Source organism: Ambystoma mexicanum, chromosome 1p, assembly GCF_040938575.1.
Source record: "Ambystoma mexicanum isolate Mex_15411 chromosome 1p, UKY_AmexF1_1, whole genome shotgun sequence".
In the NCBI taxonomy this organism is placed as follows: domain Eukaryota; kingdom Metazoa; phylum Chordata; class Amphibia; order Caudata; family Ambystomatidae; genus Ambystoma; species Ambystoma mexicanum.
This window is the reverse complement of record NC_090921.1, coordinates 353,470,201-353,490,489: the sequence shown is the minus strand read 5'-3', so window position 1 is coordinate 353,490,489 and position 20,289 is coordinate 353,470,201. Positions and strand designations below refer to the sequence as shown.

General features: G+C 45.8%; 1 protein-coding gene across 1 annotated transcript in view; it reads right to left on the bottom strand.

Moving 5' to 3' along the window:
* The window catches only part of LOC138482856 (sodium/iodide cotransporter-like), a 570,535-nt gene that overhangs the window by 302,097 nt on the left and 248,149 nt on the right, over positions 1 to 20,289 (bottom strand). The window contains exon 8 of the mRNA XM_069613845.1: positions 8,522 to 8,610. Within this exon, the coding sequence (XP_069469946.1) occupies positions 8,522 to 8,610 (89 nt within the window). The remainder of the gene's footprint in view (positions 1 to 8,521; positions 8,611 to 20,289) is intronic.

The following is a 20,289-nucleotide window of genomic DNA, read 5'->3' as shown; positions in this document are numbered from 1 at the left end:
TGTTATATCAGTGGCAATCACAAGGCAATGGATCTGCAAAAGGCATACAATTCGAAAATGAGTGCAACGTTTAGAGCAGGCTGCAGCCAAATGAAATGTTCGAAAACTTTCAATTTTCTCAATTTCCGCTTTATATTACCAAAATGATTTTTAATAAAAACTGGTGAAATACTCTGATTTGGAGTGTGGTTTGTAGGCTGCGGGAAAGATATTTATCACAGAGACAAGACAAAAGTGAAAAGAGGTCTCTAGCTAAAAAATGGATGAAATATGCAAGATAGGAAAAGTGTCAAGTTTAGTAAAATGAAGCCGTGAAATAGGCTTGAGACAGTTTTCAGTTGAGACAAGAACAGGTTTACTTTAAATTAGACTATTCAGACTACGCCGCCAAAGAGGGACGCAGTAAGATCCAGGGTTGATTCACAACTTCTGCCTTATCACCCCAGCGTCCAACCCTAAGCGCAAACCACTTCAAATATGACTAAGGGCTTAGGATCTACACAAAGCAAAATTAATAAAGAAATGGCTGTAGCACTTTAGAAAGTCAAGGACAGGTACACAGATTATTCTAACAGTTTCAACAAATTAGCAGGGTATAAATATGACTGCTTAGAGAATGGGATAAGGACAAAGGCAAGGCATTGTAAGCTATGTATTTATTTGGGGTGGGGATTATACTCACAGTTCACTTTTTAGTTTTTGGGATTTTTGGACAGCCAACAGGTTCTGGTCTTCAGGGCTCGGGTCACCAGGTAGCAGACTCTCCTGACAAAAGACAGCTGGGCAAGGTCTGGTGACCGGACGCTATGGACAGCTGGATGGCACGATTGCAGCGGGCATGCAGTTAGTGGGCCGCAAGCCGGTCTGATTTCAGGATGCAAAAGGTACCACCACTTTTCCCTTTTTGTTAATGGGTTATTAGTGGGGGTTTTCTGGATCAATGGCCTTGCTGGAGTAGGAATCAGCTATGCTTGGGCTTTGCAGTGGGCTCTGGAGTAGGGTCAGCAATGCTTTGGCCTTGTAGGGAAAATCTGAAATCAGCAAGATGAATGGAGATCATGAACACGGGCGCAGGAAATACGGGAGCGAGTGTCTGTCTAGAGTCCTGTCATGTACTCTTATTTATAATGCATAGTGACATCATAGAAGTATATGGCTGGGCAGGCTTAGCTAAACACACCTCTAAACCACTGGACTAGTCAGGGGTGCTAGTCCCTGCCTCGCTCTCAGCTGGTTGGATTTCAAGGGCAGGATGCCAGATTTATGATGCAAGTTTTATTATGTTCAAAACCTCCCACAGTTACTTTAGCTAAAATCCGATTTTGCCACAAATGGTACATTTATACAATTGAAGTAGCTTAGCAAATTACATAAACAGGTTACATATTTTATGCAGACCATTCCAGTCCAACTCAGCCATCTGTGAGACATTGTTTCGCACATCTACCAGTTTTTCGTGCTTTTCAGTGAGAATTATATTACTTAAAATTCTATACATTTATCCATGGGTGTGGACTATCATTAGGCATGTAAGTATTACAATTTGCAATGGCATCATGGATACTTTCCTTATAATACCCAATTCTCTGCCATTTCTATTCCCAAGGTGGCAGGGGAAGCTACAATGTCTTAAATTAAAGTCCACAAAATCACATTTTAACTGCTACATTTTTACATTTTTGCAAAGTCCTGTGGCAAAGATGAAAGTCTTAACATTTTTATTAATTTGGAGGCAAATGTCAGTATTGTTCTCCATGTATGGGCATGCCTTTCCAAGGCTACCCCCTCACCCCAGGGTTGTCACAGTGATATCCCTTGAAGCTTCTGGTGGAAGTCACGAATAGGTGTTATATTTCACTTCGCACTTTGGTGTCCTAGAAGTTTTATTGTCAGAGGGCTCAGCCCAGACCAAAGTCTGGCCCAAGTAGCAATTATCACTTGTGTGCCAGTATCTACTGCGAGGGGCCTTTTGTTTCTGGTATCCTCTCAGCAGAAACCTGTTTTTTGGGCTGACATCCCCCCATGCATCCACTGCAGTTCGATTTAATTTTATTTATTTTTGCTCTGAATTGGAAGAAAACCTTCTGAACAGAACCATCCCATACATGTATTTTCACAGCACAAACCCCTTTCACATTGCTAGGCAGAAAGAAGTTTTTGTTCAACATAGTACCTTCCAACAGGCATTTTCGTCATTCATTTTCAAAGGCCGATTTTGACACATGTGGTGAAAGCAGGCATATTTTTTCAAATTCGGTTTTTGCATCTGCCTTTCCAATATGGTTCTGTAGCTATTAGACAGCTTGTTTTTGACAACAGTCTGTACCAAGCAAAGGTCTCCATGAAATTGACATGTGCACAGAAAGCTCTGATTTTCTTTTTAAACAGTGATATTTGACATTGTGTAGCACAATTTAAGCGTTTCCCGTGTAGCTGAAGGAAAGCTTTTGTTGATTTTCTCATATTTGGCTGGCACAGCCTGTGATTCAGGAATAAGGCTCTTTTCTGATGGGGCACAATGTGAATATGGCTGGGCGTGACAGGGTCTTTTTGATTAAATCAGTTTGGTGAAAACAGGGAAAAATAGCATCAGAGCGGCATCATTTCAGAGGTGACATATTCCCTTTTTCAATGGGAATTTTGGGCTTGCAGCAAAGCAGCGTTGCTTTTTCACTCAATTTCTTTAAGACGAGCAAGAACACACCCTAGTAGCCTTTATCGGGGTGCTTCCTGTTCCATCTTGCCCAATGGCGCTTGGCAAAACATTGCAGCCATCTTTTTGTTGCTGTAAAATGCAGTTTTGGTGTAATGGTGCTCACTGGAGCCAGCAAGCCATTTTGCTGTTTCTACTGAAGCGCAGCTTGGTTATGGAGAAATTCTGTTTAGTGGGTCAATGTAGCCCACAGTGGTGAGTAAGGCATTGATTTCTTCATCAAACGTGGAGATGGGGCCAGGTGGTCTATAGACTAGGTGCATAGTAATAGTACGAGAAGCAGTTAATGGGAGTTTTACTGACAAGAGTTCACCTGATAGGAACAGTGGATGTTGGGTGATCCTTAAGCCTAGATTAATTTTGGCGACAAAGACAATGCCTCCTCCTCTAGAGGTTTCTCTATCTAGTCTGAGTATAGAGTAGTTCTCGGGAATCACTAAGGATAAGGTGGGTCCAGCTGCTGGGTGAAGCCAGGTCTTGGCTAGAAGGTCAGCGATATCAGTAGCATGGGCAACCAATGATCTGGCATTGATAAGTGCCCCTTAATCATAGCCAATTTCTTAGTCTTAGTCTGTAGGTCAGGAGGAGTAGGTTGTGATTTAGGTATACCCTGGATGAGAGTGTCTGTTTTAGGTTTGGTTTTTTCAATGGTCTTAGGTTTAAGTTTGACTTGAGAGGTCGTTTTAAGGGATGTTTGTACATTCAATAAGTTATTTACAGGCGGGGTGGGTAGTGGAGAGTATTTAATCCTGGATCCCAGCCTCTGATTTCTGATACTGTAGGGCAGGGTTGATTGAGCTTGGGTCTGTTAGCAAAGCGATGAATCCACTGGGAAGGGGTCATAGAGTACATTGGTGGAGTGTCATTTTTTACTGCTGATTTGGGTTTCTCCAATGTAGAAAACAATGGAAGTAAGAAATCCATGGGTCTGATCTGATCAAAGCGAGGTAGAGGTCGAGATCTGGTAAGAATGGGGTTAAGCCATTCTGGCAGTCGTTGTGTTATCGGCCGTGAGCAACAAGGGTAGAGTCAAAAAGTTAGCAGCAGGATTATTTTGCGGTTGCAAGCAAAAGGCACAGGCAGCAAGAGTTATGGCTGAGATCCATGAAGCTTTCAAGTACATGATTTGAGTGTAATGGAAGCAACTTTGTCTAAGTGTGGTAGTCTGATAGTTCAGGTTTCAACGCTGGCTAAGTTAACATTCAATACTGCATTCATCAAGGCTTTAATGCAAGAATGGGGATAGCATTGTGAGGTGGTATAATAGTATCAGTATAGAAACTATAAAAAAAAACAATGGGCAGTTCTAGAGTGCTCATCTATAGATCAAAACTAGGAATAAAGCAATATTGGGCAATCAGTATGCATTTTGAAACGTTCCGGGGCAATAGGAAACGAGGGTGTGGTACAACCTTGGTTGTTGGTGGAGAGCGAAGTAGTAATATGCAGTACAGTAACATGCAGTACAGTGCGAGGCGCGGCCGTTCTAAACACCCTAAATCTTATGGAGCCGGTATAAAATACATTAGCCCTGCAATTCCTTAGCGTTAAAATACTTAGATGCCACGGGTACAGTACGTGTACTCAAGTTGAGTAGAAAATGAAACCTTCTATGTACAGTTATTTCAAGACCAGCAGAAATAGGGAAATGGCCTCAATATTACATCAGCACGGTTATTAGCCAGCCTATGGGACAGTGGGTAATGCGGGCAAAAGACAATCAGCGTTGCATGTAAAGTCTTACCCATGGCAGATAGTGTCACACGATTACTGCGTTGGCGTCTTTCACCGCGGTGTGGGTGACAATCGGCTCCTTGACAGTAATAGAAGAATTTGTGCGATAAGGAGGCAGTATGATGTGGCCCTTCCGGCCCGTACAGGCCAGGGTATCCTAGTTGGAGCAGAATCTAGCTCTAGAGTGTGTTCTGGTGTCCATAAAATCTGAACATATTTGAAAATGTAATATAAATCATCAAAATTATGAGATGGACAACTGTGTCATGGTGGGTCTCTTACGTTTTAATTTATGCAGTGTCCAGGCTGTGAGCACATTGCTGCCAAGTTTGTTATCGGATGCTGGAGGGAGGTGGGATCTCTTGATATCATTGTCATTCTTTTGTTGTGTTGCGTTTCCTTCAATGAAAATCAATAAACATTGTTTTTTTGGAATACTAATACCTGATAACATGATTGCCTTCTCATAAAGCAGGCCATCCGTCAATTGTTTATGGTGCCTCAGTGGGAGTGCCATTTTGATGCCCCGTCTTAGCCCACCCTGTAAAATGGTTAGGTTTACTACGTGAAGAGTCCATCTGGGATCCCCTCTCTGGCAGTGAGTCATAATTGTCTTGCTTGAGGACCAATTTTGCAAACAGCCAAAAAGGTTGCCTTAATTCAAAGTATTTACTTGAAAGGCAATATACTACCTTTCTTGACTCTCTAGTCAGCAGTACCTCTACCTCTGCCTACCATTTCTTGTACAGAAATCAGTTTCTAGCTGTTTTTGAAACCCAGAAAAAAGCCAACCTCGGCTCAACCTGTAGAAGCAAATTATCATCCATTTTGTTTTCTACGCGTACACCCCATGTAATAGATTAGGCTCATAATGCTTATTTACCTTTTTAACTGGCTAGTAGATAGAAACATGTTTCCTGGGATCTAAAGGGCTAAGTTCTTGGTAAGACGTCATGCATATTTTTCATTGGTGGGGTGGCGCTGCACTGTGATGTTGGCGGTATGAGCCGACATGGTATCTCCAGGGAAGCAGGAATAAAGTAACTCCATCATATTGACTGCATGACTGACACTGAACCAATGACTGGGAGGACTTGTGACAGGACAAGACAGCAGGAGTTTTCTGTGAGGCGAAAGTGCGAGGTAGTTTAAAGGAGCAGACTGTTTTTAGGTGGGTGATGATGTGTATCCAACTTCGTATTTCCTCCCATTCTTCCCTCTGCTAGTTGGCATGGCAACAGATGAATAACAGTTATTTTTCTGAACTCAGAATGTGACTAACTCCAGTGAAGAGTGAGTGTTTTGCGCGTGTGTTTATTTCCATCTTAAAAACCCTATACTTATAGGATAATGTAAAGATGTCGGTGCCTTAGTGACTGGGCATATAAAAAGCCCAATATGCACAATAAGACCAGTGATCCAGATAAAATGTTGTAGTGGGAGCATTTTACTCCCTATTGAAAATATTTTTGGGGGAGTAAAAAAGTAAGTCCCATTCCGAATGGGCGTATTTTAAAAGCGAATAAAAATTTGTTTGTACTTTCAAATGGAAATCGTTTAGTTCTAAATATTTCTTTATACCTAGTTATTCATGCACATTAAAAGATATATTGTCCCACTTCCGCTCTTGCAGTATTAATAGGTTCTTCCTGTGGCACTACGCAATACACACCACCAGTCTAATATTCCCAGGTTGCCTTTCCAGAATTGTGGCCTGTCAGGATATAATGCATGTTCTAATTGGGCATTACCCAGTGAGTAGGGTGTGGAGGTTGGTACTGCAAGTAAATGTAGGATGTGTATGCAGAGGAAGCAAGAACAGAACAGAGGTGGTGAGGGTGTCCCCACATTAGGGGAGGGACCGGGGTTGGAGCCGGCTGTAGACCGTGCCTCTTTGCAGTGGAAAATCAGGGCCTGGGAGCATAGGCTTCAGCAAACCCAGCGTGCAACAGGACAACATGGAATTCAGTTTGTCCAGATGGACACCTCCAGTTCACCCTCTCCTGTCTGTCTCCTGTGGAGTCCAACAAGGATCCATCCTCTCAACCTTGGATTTTCAACCTCTACATGGCATATTTGGGTTCCTCCTTCCCAGCCACAACATCTACATCCGGCAGTGTGCAGACATACTCTCAAAGTCTCTTGCCTCAAATATATCTACGCGCTCAGGGCCTGCCTCTCCTTGAAACAAACCTGGATGGTCTAGTGCATACCTCATTCTCAATCCCACAAAGAAATACATTCTCCTCCTCTCCATTAACACTGAACACACCCATATCCAGAGCTAGACCTTGCTGTCCGCCATGAGCCTAACAGGCTGCACCCAACTTCTGACACCGAAGCCAAGTCCCTGGGATTCCACATTGCCAGCCATCTCTCCTTCAAAATGCACATAGTAAAGACAAAACAGACAGCTAAGCTCCAAATATCTCTTTTGTGGAAAATCAAGTCTTTCCTTCAAGACAATAACATCAGATCCACAGTCAAAGCCCTCATCCTTTGTCACCTGGACAGTAGAAATGCCCTATTCACCGGCCTACCGACCTTCACCCTGGCACCAATGAGAAGCGTCACATCTCCCCACCACCAGGACCCACTGCCTCAATTAAAAAATCTTTCACTTTACATGCACCATTCTACCTAGGCAACAAGGACACCATCTACGGGGGCCAAGGCTCCACTAGAAGCCAGGACTTGGTCAGATTAGAGCTGCAAAATTGCAAGCAGAGAGAAAAAGGGTTCATGTTCTCAATCTGTGCCCAAAGGCTGAGGAACCCATACCCATCAATGTTAGACACTCACCCACCCTCGTGTAATCCAGAAAAGGAGCTCAATATCATTCTTGTCAAGGAGCACCATCTTCACGCTCTGTAGACACCCCAGAGCTGACCCACCTGCCAATGCCACCATTACTTAATTCTGTCCACTGTTGCTTAATCTGATTAATTTCATATTGCGTAATTTGTAATTAATTTTGTGTTGCTGTAACCTGTGCCCTCTTACCGATTTTCCTATAATCTCTTTGTTGTACAGCACTTAAATGCCCAACAAAAATAAATAAGTGATACAACGTTGGAAGAAGAGGTTGAATCTGGGTGACTTGGCATGATTTGATACATGCTTTGACTCCTACTTCATGCGCTAGGTCATTGTAAGGGCTGAAGAGGGCTCATACTCTTATTGATGTCATAAAAAGCGAGGAGAGTTTGTGTTACCAAACAGTGATTGTGATGTGCTTCTGGTTGAAAAATATTTTAAGATGGCTTTCGAGTATTTTGCATTCTCTAAATCCCAGGCCGAGAAATTCACTAAACTCCAGGCCGAGATCATCTGTTCCAGTGCAGCTCTTACCACAAGTGCCTAAAGAGTTAAATGAACTGTTAGATGCTATTTGAAGGCTAGAATTATGCCAAGGTTTCCAATCAGTCAGGCACCATTGGAGGACATTTGAAACAACATTAATTACCTGTCTGGATGGTGGAAGTTTGTTCTGCCTGAACCTGGCCTTCTTAGAGTGATTACTACAGAGGCATTATGATCCCCTTATGCTTTTCATGGTGTTGGTGGGTCGGTAAGCATCAGGAGAGTATATTAATGCTGTTCTGTGCAGCCTTCTAGTGCCCCACTAGAAAATAACGGGCACCATTATAGGCCATACTAACAACACATTTAGCTCTATTGCAAGGGGTGTCAACTGAGGCTGGAAGTTCAGGTTGAATACGCGTGAGTGATTGTTCCAGCTCCTGCAACATTCATTGGGGCGCTGTCCCAAGCAGCTCCAATTCAGGTAGTGCTTGAAAATGGGCCCACTAGGAACAAAGATGAAATGTTGGGATAAATCCCTTCCAATATTGTGGATGGGCTTTTCTTCTGGAGCCATCCAAGCCTGCCCTATCAGGCTGATGACAGCGGGAGACTGGCCTTGCTGGGCTCTTGGGTCGTTTGCGGTGTGCTGTCCTCTGCTGCTTAGTCTGCTATGCATTCCTTGATGTTTTACAAAAATGTGTGTAATGTCTAGTGTAAGATACGTCGGAAAGCTTTTTGAACTGTCAAGGAGAGAAACAAATTCAATACCTTAAGGTGCCACTGTAGGCGCAGGCCAGAAAAACTCCCGGCACTCCGGGATATTGCTCGAAGATTTCCAGGACCATGAAAGGCATGTACTGCAAAGGAACACAGACAACAATTAGGCTTTTGTGATGCATTTTCGTGCTTTTTTGGGTGCTAACTTATAGCCTAAAACATCTGGAAGACCACAGATTGCAGACCAATAGAGTAATTATACTCGCTGTAAGTGAGCAATTTCTCAAGATCCCCCATAAGGTACATTATCATATAATTTGCGCATTTTGAAAACACATACAAACTAGGCCCAAAATGCGCAAATCAAAACAATATCCAAAATGCTGTATCTGTAGTCACTTATGGAAGATGACTTGAACGCTAGTAGTAAAGGATTTCAGGATCACTTTTACAAGGATACACTGGCCTAACCACCCCTTAGTGTGTACATAGCGTTTAAAGTCTTTACAGGCTAGTCTGCTCCATAGACTGCATGATGTTAATAGCAACATCACAGCACACAGTGGGGCAGTGCTAGAATGGAGTAGCTGTGAATCGGCTCATCAGCAAGTGATACACACATTGCTGCTACTAACACCGATGTGATCACTACACATGCAACACTGCAGCACCGTAGCACCGCTCGTGGGGCCTGACTCTTGCCTTCTTCACCTCGGCCCGTGGCCGTGCGGTAGGTGCCTCCTCATCCCGCTGTGTTCCTCCCTTCCTTCCTTCCTTGTTTGCTTGATTCCTTCGCCCTTTCCCCTTTCAGCCCCCTCCAATCCTGTTCACCCAGTCTCCTCTCCACCCGCCTCCCATCCCGCCCAGCACCTCCCATTAGCCCGTTGGGCCCTCTTAGGAGCCCTCTCTGGGCAGCCCCCTGCCCAGCAGCCCCCACGGCTAAGGGCCCCTAGGCAAAGGGTGGCTCCCATTTAGGTGGCTCCTGGCTGTGTCTGCAGGTGTCCGCAGGGGACACCAGTTGCCAGTCACCATCCCTCTGACTTCCCTGCTCTACCCCCTTCCACCTACAGGTGTTTTTTCTCCCCTGTAGTTTAATTTGCACTGCATCAGTACTTAAAATTGCATTGTGAAACCTAGGCCTTTCTCCCTCTATTCAGGATTCTCAAACGTAGGTGGTTTTCCTCCTGTTGTTAATTTGCACTGTAACAGTACTTAAAATTGCATTTTGAAACCTAGGCTTTTCTCCCTCTGTTCAGGATTCTCAAACCTTGGTGTTTTTTTCCCCCTGTTTTAAACGTGCACTTGGATAGTTCTTTAATCCTGAGTGTTGTTGTCTTGTCCTATTGCTCAACCCTCTTGGCTCTCGCTGTCTCGTCTGCCTGCAACCTGCCCGGTGTCGTTCCCTAGTGTTCCCCTCCCCATTTCACCCTCTCCTCTCCCCTCCTACTCTATGGTGCTCTGTCTCTCCCATCTTTTCTAACTGCTTCTCTATTGACTATCCTGCCCTCCTCACGAAATCTGGTAGGATGAAGTTTAAAAAGGATATCCTGGTCTCCAACCCAGGCCTCCCTATCGCTGACACCTATACCAGTGCATCCTCCAAGGAAACTCTCACTGACATCCTCTTTGCCGTTCCCTCGGCAGACCTATGGACCCTACATATGGTCTCTGTGCTCTCTCCTTTCTCTTCTTCTTCCATTAATGGTGCCACCCAGTGGGATGCCCTGCTGGCCTCCTTCCATTCCTCCAAGGTCATCATTAATGTTTATTCTAATGGGACCGTCCTGGTCCAAGGCCTTCAGGCCAACCTTCACCATAGACGCTTCCCGTGCCTCATCAATTTCCTTTCTTCTCCTGCTGTCCTCTCTCCCCCCTCAACAGCCTCCTTGCCTCCCACTGCTGCCTCCTCCTCGGCTACCTTGCCCTCTCATTCCCTCTCTGCCCCCCTTCAGGCTCCTTCCACACCTCCGCAGGGCGTACCAATGATCTGTACCCCTCCCGGTAAGTCCTTCAAGGATGGCAACCTTCTCCACATAGCCACTCTTAACTCTCGATCAGCTGTCAAACACTCCACCGACATCTGCCGCCTTCTGGAAGAACTTGACGCCAATGTCCTCGGTCTCACCGAGGCATGGTTCACGGCCAGCTACGTCAAAAGCTTTGACACGCTCTTCCCTGACAGCTACAAGATCCTCTCTGTGCCCAGGTCCAACCGCTCCGGAGGAGGTGTAGCCCTGATCTTCCCCGAGTGGATTCCTGCCTCTGTCATCCCTACGCAGGCCTACTCCTCTTTTGAATGCCTCGTCTGCAGGCTCTCTCTCTCCCCTAGCCATTCCCTTACTTTGGCTACTATGTATCGGCCACCTAGACGATTTCCTCCTTCCTCTCTGAGTGGGCGGACCGCTCCTCGTCACGCCTGGCCTCGACCACTCAACTCCTCCTTCTTCAACATCCAACTGGATGCCTCCTGTCCTCCCTCTGGACTTTCACGACCTCTGCGACTCTGTCTCACTCAATATTCTCCCCTCTGGCCTGACTCACTCTGCAGGGCACACTCTGGATGTTCTGATCTCTTCAGACCTTCCCCTTTCTGTACCTCTCACCACTCCTCTCTCCTGGAGTGATCACTTTCTCCTTTCCTCCCATCTCACCCTCTCTAACCCACAGGCCAAGCCACTTCCATCACTTCCACCCACCTTCTCGGACATCTGATTCATGAAGCGCGTATCAGTTGAGGCTTTTGCAGCCACTTTCTCGCACCCCCCCCCTTTGGCTGATTCTCACCCTGACACAGCCCTCTCCACGCTCCACTCTGCTATATCTGATACTCTTTATATCCTTGCCCCTGTCATGAGGATCGGCCTGAAGCCCAAAGCCAAGTGCAACTCCTGGTACGACTCAGACTTCGTCACCCTTAAACACAAGTGCAGGGTGGCCGAGAGGAAATGGCGTGCTCCTTGTACATCCTCTGACAAACTGGCCTGCCGCCAGCTCCAAAGGCAATACCGGCTCTCTGTCCTCACCAAGAAGAGAGCTTATATCCAAGCCCGCGTCTCAGTGGCATCTAATAACTCGGCTGAACTCCTTAAAATCTGCAAGGAACTGGCCAATCCTGACACAGTCTCTACCTCTCCTGTCCCTTCCCAGGCCCTCTGCACGGCACTGGCTTCTCACTTCATCTCTAAAACTCAGGACATCCTGTCCTCACTCTCCTCCTCTCCCATCCCTCCCTATACTCCCTGCTCTTCCTCTGGCCCTTCTGCAGCCACCCCTCCTCCCTCCTTCTCTGCCTTTCCCCTGGTCTCCACAGATGAGGTTTCTAGACAAGTCTGATCTATGAAAGTCTCATCAAAACACATTCACCCCTGTTCCTCTAAAACCATCAAGGCCCACATTGACACCCTGGCTCATGCACTTGTTGACTTCTGCAACCACTCCTTCGCCACTGGAGTCTTCCCATCCCCCCTGAAGGACTCCCTTGTGCACCCTCTTCTTAAGAAACCCTCTGCCAATCCCTCCAGCCCGGCCAAATAACACCCAATCTCCATCACTCCCTTCCTGGGCACGCTCCTGGAGAAACTGGCCATCTCCCAGCTTAATCTCCACACTGTATCTGTTGGTTGTCTTCATGACCATCAGTCTGGCTTCAGAGCTGCCAGAAGCATGGAAACTGCTTTCCTGAACATCCATGAAGACCTGCTCTCAAACCTTGATTCTAACACGCCTGTGTCCTCATCTTGCTTGATCTCTCTTCTGCCTTTGACACTGTCAACCATGCCATCCTAGGTATCACTGGTCAGGCCCTGGCGTGGCTGACTTCCTTCCTCTCTGACCGACCCTCCCAGATCCAACCTGGGTCCTTCCTCTCTGCTATCTTTTTCTCTACCTGTAGTGTCCCCCAGGGCTCTAACCTCTCTCCCTGGCTGTTCAACCAATACCTCCCACTCCTTGCCCACCGCATAACCGCTCTCTGCCCCAACTTTCAGTGCTATGCGGATGCCACTCAGCTCATTTTCAGGATACCTTCGGCCACCTCTTCCCCATCCCTCATCTCTGACTGTCTGTCTGCTATCCAGGAGTGGTGTGCCGCCAATGACCTCTGCCTTAAAGCCAGTAAGACTGAGATTCTCCTCATTGGCACACCCACTCCCTCCTTTCCTGTAGCTCTCTGGACAGCCTCTGTTGGCCCTCTTCCTGCTCCCACCTGCAAGGCTAAGAACCTGGGGGTAATCTTCGAATCCACACTCTCTTTCTCCCCTCACATCTTTGACGTCTCTAAGAAGTCACACTACCAGCTGCACCTCCTCAGAGATATTCTTCCTTTTCCCTCCTTCCCCCAGAATCTCACTGTCTCCAGAGTGCTGGTTCTCTCCAGGCTGGACTATTGCAACAGCCTCTTTCTAAATCTGCATGCTTCTACTCTACGCCCTCTGCAACTCATCCAGAACAGGACTGTGAGACTTGTCCTTGACCTCAAGCCCAGGGATCCTATCTCTCCAGGACTGAAATCTCTGTACTGTCTCCTAGTGGCTGCGAGGATAAAATTCAAAACCCTCTGTATCATCCACAAGGCCTTCTGGGGCCTGGGGCCTCAATACCTTCAATTCTCTCTTCCTAAATATCTTCCCTCTCGAGCTCTTTGCTCATCCGCCTCCAACTCCCTCAGGGTCAGTCGCTTCTCCAAGCAGCGAGTTGGAGGCAGATCTCTCTCTTCGGCTGGGGCCTCCCTCTGCAACAGCCTCCCCACCTCTCTGAAACTTGAGGAGAGCCATCTTCGGTTTCCGGAGGCATGTAAAAATCTTCCTCTTTGCTTCTGCTTTCGCTCCCCCTCTCCTCTGCTGAAGTATTGGCTGATTCTGAGACTGCACGGGTTACCTGGCCACCCATCTTATCTCGGGCCCAAGCCCTGCCAGGTGCACACTTGTGCTGCCTCCCTGGCAACCCCTGCTCCTGGGGACTGTTTTCTGTATTCCTACAGTCCCCAAACCAGCACTTATGTCTGCACTCACCCTGCACTTGCCGCCAGCTGGCCGTTATTTATTTATTTTATGTTATTATTTTATCCCATGTACTGCATCCCCCCAAACATTTATTTTTCCCCCTTCCCTTGCAGTTGCGCAATCTAAATGGCACCTGGCCTAGTAAGATCGTTGTCTGTCTTCCCTCTGTTCCCTCCCTTGCCTCGTCGCGCCTTGAAACACTTGTGTATATGTGCGTTATAAATGTCATATCATTTCATATCATCATATCATTGACATTCAATTTTATCCCTTAAAGTTAAGGCCTTTTATTTTATGGGGCATTTTACATTTATTTATTTAGACATATTTATTTTTGGGGAATGTTGCTATCATGTATCCATATTTATTCTTCTAACAAGTCTCCACATTTATTGAAATTAAATATTTAACCCGGTGCTTGGAAGACGGGTTCAATTTTTTACTTCAATGCAAATGGCAGTATTTACTGTTATCATAACATATTATTATGTAGTTGTTGATGCCAGATGTTCCCCGTTTTAAAAGGTGTAATTTCTACCCAATGTAATTAAACCCACTGAGACAACACTTTAAGCAGCAAACCAAAGCAAACTACCCACAGGCCATGGCCTCCGAAGCAAATCTCTGGTTCTTGCTTCTGAGACAGGCACATCAATATTGAGTCGCAGGCAAAGCAGTTGCTAAACTGGTTGAGTCCTTTTGCATTATCTGCCTCTGCTTCAGGAATTTCAAAGGTAGTACAAACCAAAAGTAAAGAGGGATCAGAGGAGAGCCCTCATTACTTTTCACTGTTCCCACCCCATGCCCGTCTCGCAACCTCTCAGCAGCCTCCAATTATCAGTGACAGAGCTTACCGGCAGAGCTTTGCGAGCAGTTGTTGAAGTGGGCGGGAGCGGTGCTCCTCTACTTTTTTAAATAAAGTTTTACCATTCCTATACTTTTATTTGAAAATGAAACTGTACTGGAATGTCTTCGTTTTAAAATAAAAGTGTCGGAACAAATTGAAACATGCACTTGAATGCACTGTACTGAATGTTCCCTTAAACAGCAAGCACACTTGTATGGGGGTTTGGATTGCACGTGGGAGGGGTGTGGCAATGCGGTTTGTGGAGAGTGGGGGTAGGCCAGCACCACTACTTCTTTTCGTACACTTTGACCATTGCTTGCGAGAAGGAGGTGGGACGAGGTAAGGTCTGTCTCCCCCAAGAAACCAACGTAACAGGTACGGAATAGGCTACGGTGGGAGCTCAGTACCTAAACATGAGGAGAACCCAATTTGGAGAAAAAAACTCCACCGAAAAGACAGGAGCGCTGACAGAAAAGGACTTCTGAAGGGTCTTCTGAGCGTAGAACAGGAAGATTGTTGACCCATATGTAGACTTCTAACTTTTTAATCATAGACAGCAGGAGATGACCAAAGGACTGGGATGAGGAGGAGTATCAGGAGGTTTTCAGAGCGCTTGGAAACAGCATAGAGAAAACAGTGCATGACAATAGACTGGGAAGGAAGAGAAAGTATACCAGGAGAAGGAAATGGCAGCATCGCTGCAACAGGATATCCTAGTTGCGACGCATCACTTACCTGACGCAGTCCTCTTTTGAGGAACCAGCGTTTGGGTAATCAAAGGGACAGTCACATCCCAAACATCATGACCTCAGGACGATGACATGCAGTGCCATCGTAGAACGGGCTTGAATGCCCTCCAACTATGCCATAACAATGTAAATATCTCGAAGGATCGAGGTCTGGAGTGCCGGTGAGCATATCTAACATCATGCCCCCTTCCAGACCTCGTGTTGCCAGGTTTCCATGGAAAACATTGATGACATCTTCCCAGGACAAGGCACGCTCAATACACAAGTGTTTACATATGGCTGCCCAAAATGTAGACGTGTAATGTGGGCCTCGATCAGACATAATGATGTCAGGTAGACAATGATGTTGAAAGAAATCTGCTAGGAATATGGGACACATTTCTTCTGCTAAGGGTATCTTTTTCATTGGTGAAAAGTGAGTCAATTTGGAAAATGAGGAGATGGTATCCATGATTGGTGAGCACTCGTTGGATTTAGGTAAATCTACTATGAAATCTGTAGATATCCTCTTTATTTATTCATTTATTGTTCGCTTGTTAGGTGCTTATAGAGGAAATACATTCTGTTATAAAGTGCCCACAGGGAGGTAATATGGCATAGCAATACAATTAAATACACACACAAATGAAAATGCAGTGGGGCAAGGGACGGCTGAACGTACCATGCCTTGTGAGTATTCAGAACGTTCAAGTACAGCAAGGAAGAGGGCAGTGGGGTAGGTGCCGTGGTGTCCCTTCTCGAGGATGAGCTGCAGATGAAGTGCAAGGTATGGTACGTGGTATGCGGCCAGGAGCCGCGTTGGGTGGAAAATGTGAATCTCCAGTGCGGAGGGTGTGCCGAGGCAAGTACTGAAGGAAGACAGAAGGTGGGGAGATTGGGTGTAAATGGTCAAAGGCCCCGGGAGGCATAAGGGTCCAAGACACCAATCACTGCAACTGTGAGATTAGCAGAGGAAGGAGGAAGGGAAGTATGAGGAAAAGAGGAGAGTCTTGAGATGCTTTCAAAACCTAAGAAGTTCCTGATCAAGGCGCAGAGGGAGGGTGAGGCTGTTTCCAAAGGCGGGATACAGCTGAGGAAAGCAGGCGGCCTCTTGCTCTCTGTCTAGCGAAACGCTTTACACACAGCGCGTTGGTGCCAGAGGAGCGTAGTGTGGTGTGCATTAAACAGAAGTCCCTTTCACTTGAATAACCCGATTCTAAACACTGAAACAAACAGGCCTGGCCTTTTTTTTGTTCAAGTAAAGTTAAAGAGCCGTGTGGAAAGGGGCCTATTTGTCATTACCAATTGATAAGCAGCATTTTATTTTACAAAGGAAGGTGGAATCAAAGATCTCTCCCACATGAAAACACGACTTTTAAACATTGAAAACTAAAAGGGCCTGCACATGTGTGTGCAAATAAAAACAGTTTTAAAAGTAAAACTGAAATAAATATCACTGCGCACAGGAAAATGTCAGGAAAACAAAACATGTGTGGGTTGACCAAAAGCAATTTATATTATGTTTCACCTACAAAACTCCAGTGACATTTGAAGAGCCACCTTGTCTTCATGGAAAATGTCAGCCCAAGGCAGACCCTTTTGCTGGCTGTGGGCAACACTTCACAAAGGAAAAAACTCCAGCTCAGCCTGGATGTCATATCTCCCATCTAATGACCAACCACAATAAAAATGTCCTGCTAAAGGCGTCGAAATTCAGCGTCCAGACCTGCTGGCTCATAAAGCAAAGGTTATGCTTGGCTGGAGCATGACTAATATGTGTGAAAATGGGGGCACCCACTTCAAAGAGCAAGCTTCCAACACAAAGGAGATTGATCCAAAAAAACGGTGGGCCCAGGCTGACCCAGTGAAAACAAATGGCCGAAAGCAGGAGCAAGACCATTTGTCCCACATGAAGATTCACAATTGATTTAAAGGGACTATTATCATCTAGGCCGTTTTCTCAACCATCATAAGGCAGATGGATTTCATCTATGTACCCATTTTTATGTAATTTCCAGGCGATTTTGAGGATATAAAATGTATCTACACGTGACACTGGGAACTGTAATGGCCAGTTAAATAGGTTTCTGGCTGATCCAAACATGTTCCAAATATGAGAGTTGGTGAATGGGTGGAAAATGAAATTAGGGATATGTTTAATAACTTACATATTCATAACTGTTATGCTTTTTATGGAAATGGCAGAAAGGTGCCACATGACCATGCTACGTGATACAGACTTGGTGGTCGGCTTATCTAATTCCCCATGATTAGCATAAACATAAAATATGTTTAATATGGCAGTTGCTAGTGAAATTATGAAATTGTTATACATAACTAGTTTTTGCCAAAGAGTTGAATGGAGAACAAAGGGGTTATTACAAATGGCAATTGCCATACGTTGTTCCAGACCCCTAGACCAATCCTGACTTGGAGGCTGGGTTAGGAGGAGAGAGAAGGGTAACTGTCCAATCCTAGTGACAGGGATTATTGCTGGGTACTTACCCAAGTTCGTAGAATTGGTGGTGTCATCGCTGCTATATAACGGGGACTGCACTAGGACAGGGTACAGAAAAAGCAGAAAGACAGGAGGACAGAGAGAAGAGACAGACCATCAGGAAGGCTGATGAAATTTACCATCTGACAGCTGTAAGAAGACACCAGAGGAGACTGCTGAGAGTGCACCTCGGTGGAGCTGCCTATCTCTAGGAAGTCCTCAAAGCTGACTTGGTCCTATGGTAGAGAGCGGGAGGACATCTCTGAGAGTGGAGTGACCAAACCCCTGTCCTATATTTCCAGAGTGTCCTGAGATGCATCTGGCTTTCCTGAGCCTTAAACAGAGGCTTTATATGTAAGTAGAACTGAGCCCTGGGAAACCAAAAGGTGGGGGAGCCTGCTTGCCTTGAATCCTTTCCCTTTATAGTGGGTGCGGGGGAGGGAGGAACTGTGTAGAACCTTGGTCTATGTAAGCAAACATATTAATTGAATTCCTCATTTGGAAGAACACTACTGGGTAAATTTTCAAAAGTAGCAAAGCTCACCTCCCAGTGTGCACTGAAAACTATAGCCTATAATTTAATTGGGTAATCCTTGTTGTCCAGCTGACCCCGACTTCTTTAAGGAAGAGGATTGTCTTCCTTCTTAAATCAGTACAACCTTTTTATCCAGCTTCCCCAAAACAGGCCTTTCAGTAAGGGGGGCTCTGAAATCCAGAATTCCCCAAAGCATTCCAATTTTTCTGTCTGACTTTCCAACCTAGACCAAAGCAAGGGGGTGGTTTGAAAAACTAAAGTGATAAATCACCTTGTGTTTATTTTAAACCAAAACCATTTCTATTTTTACCAGTCTTGAAATCCTGCTGCTAACCGTTTGAGCCTGCAGGAAAATCAAAATCGCACAATATTACATGAGTTCCTTTGTTATTGATCAGTGTAATTATTTAGTTACGTGAAATGTGCAGAAAGTAATTGTGTCTGTGTTCTTTTTAACTCACTTTTGTGATTTATTTATGCTGAGATAAGTTGATTGTGTTGTGCCACGGATAAAGTGTTGTTTTTGATATTTTCATGCTAATTTCTTTTACTGTTAATTTAAATAAATACCAATATATTTCCCATACACCGGCCTGGTTCTTGGCTCATTTGTAGCTCAGAGGAGAGGGATCTAAGGGGCATGATATGTGTCTCAGACAGGGCCAAAAAAAGAATCTGTTAAACAGTTTGTTGCATAACCACGTTAGTGGGGAGGGAAAGAACTCCCTGTGTTGAAGGTGGTTTCTCAATAAACCGTTAGAGGTCTAGAAGGAGAGTATTTTGCACGAAAGAGTTGCAGAAAATATGGTCCCTGGCCTCAGACAGCCTTGGGAATGTTGCAGCGGGATTTGAATTTGATCCGTGCAGCAACCGGGAGCCAGTGGAGGTTTTTTAAAGCAGGAGAGATGTGGTCCCTGGGCTTAAGGCCAAGGTTAACTCTTGCTGTTCTATTCTAGATTAGCTGAAGGTGTCGCTGAGTGGATGAAGGTAGAGTTAGGACTAGGATGTTGCAATAGTCAAGCCTAGAGAGAACCAGGGCTCTGGAAACATTGAGCTTCTAGGGGAAAGTGAGAAGTGGGAGAATTCCTTTGAGAAGGAAGAGTTGGAAGTGGAAATGTCCTATGTGTGATGGAGGAAGGATAAGGAGGAGTCAAAGATGACTCCAAGGTTTCTGGGTTCCGGGGGAGAGCCCAAGGTGGGAGGGCAGAGAGAACGGAAGAAGGAGGGAGCAGGTGTCCCAATTGGAAGGATCTCAGGTTTGCTGGCATTGAGGCAGAGATCATTGGAAGAGCACCAATCCTGGATTGCAGACAGGCAGTCAGGGAAGAAGGAAGGTGTGAGTGAGTCAGCAGGACGTCTGAAAAATAGTTGAGTGTCATCTGCATAACACTGGAAGTTGGGGGAGAAGGAGGAATGAGGCATGCCAACTGTACAAGGTAGATGTTCAAGAGGCAGGGGTAGAGGATAGATACCTGGGGGACACCACAGGTGGAGAAGGAAGTAGGAGAGGACAAGGTGCCCAAGATGACATGGGAAGAGCGATCAGTTAGGAAAGAGGTCAGCCATTCCAGGGCCCGTTTTGAGATACCAACAGTATTGTGGAGCCTTTGTATGAGGATGGAATGGTTTACAGTGTCAAAGGAAGAAGAGAGATCAAGTAGAATGAGGACAGCTGGGGAGTCGAAGTCCAGGGATCCAAGCAGTTCTCCACAGGTGTTCAGAAGAGCAGTTTCCATGCCTCGGGATGCTCGGAATCCAGATTGATGATCATGGAGACCACTGACAAGTTCAGTGTGCAAATTGAGTTGGGGCAAGGCCAGCTTCTCCAGCAGGTTCCCCATGAAGGGGGTGATTGAAATATGGCAGTAGTTGGATGGACAGGTAGGGTCTGCTGAATGTTTTTTCAATAGTGGGAGCACAAGGGAGTGCTTGAGGGAGGAGGGCAAAGAGCCAGTGGCGAAAGAGTAGTTGCAGAAATCAGCAAGTGCGGGGGAAAGAAAGCCAATGTTGTCCTTGGAGGTTCTGGATGAGCAGGGGGAATCCTGTTTGGAAGAAGCATTCATAGAGCGGACAACTCTGGTAACTTCTTCAGGTGTGATGGGGTAAAGGAGGAAAAGGTGGAAGGAGGAGGGGGAGTGGCCGGGGGAGGCAAGGGGGTTTGGGATGGGTTTGATGGGTGAGTTTTGGTGGCAAAGTATGCGGCCGTGCATTG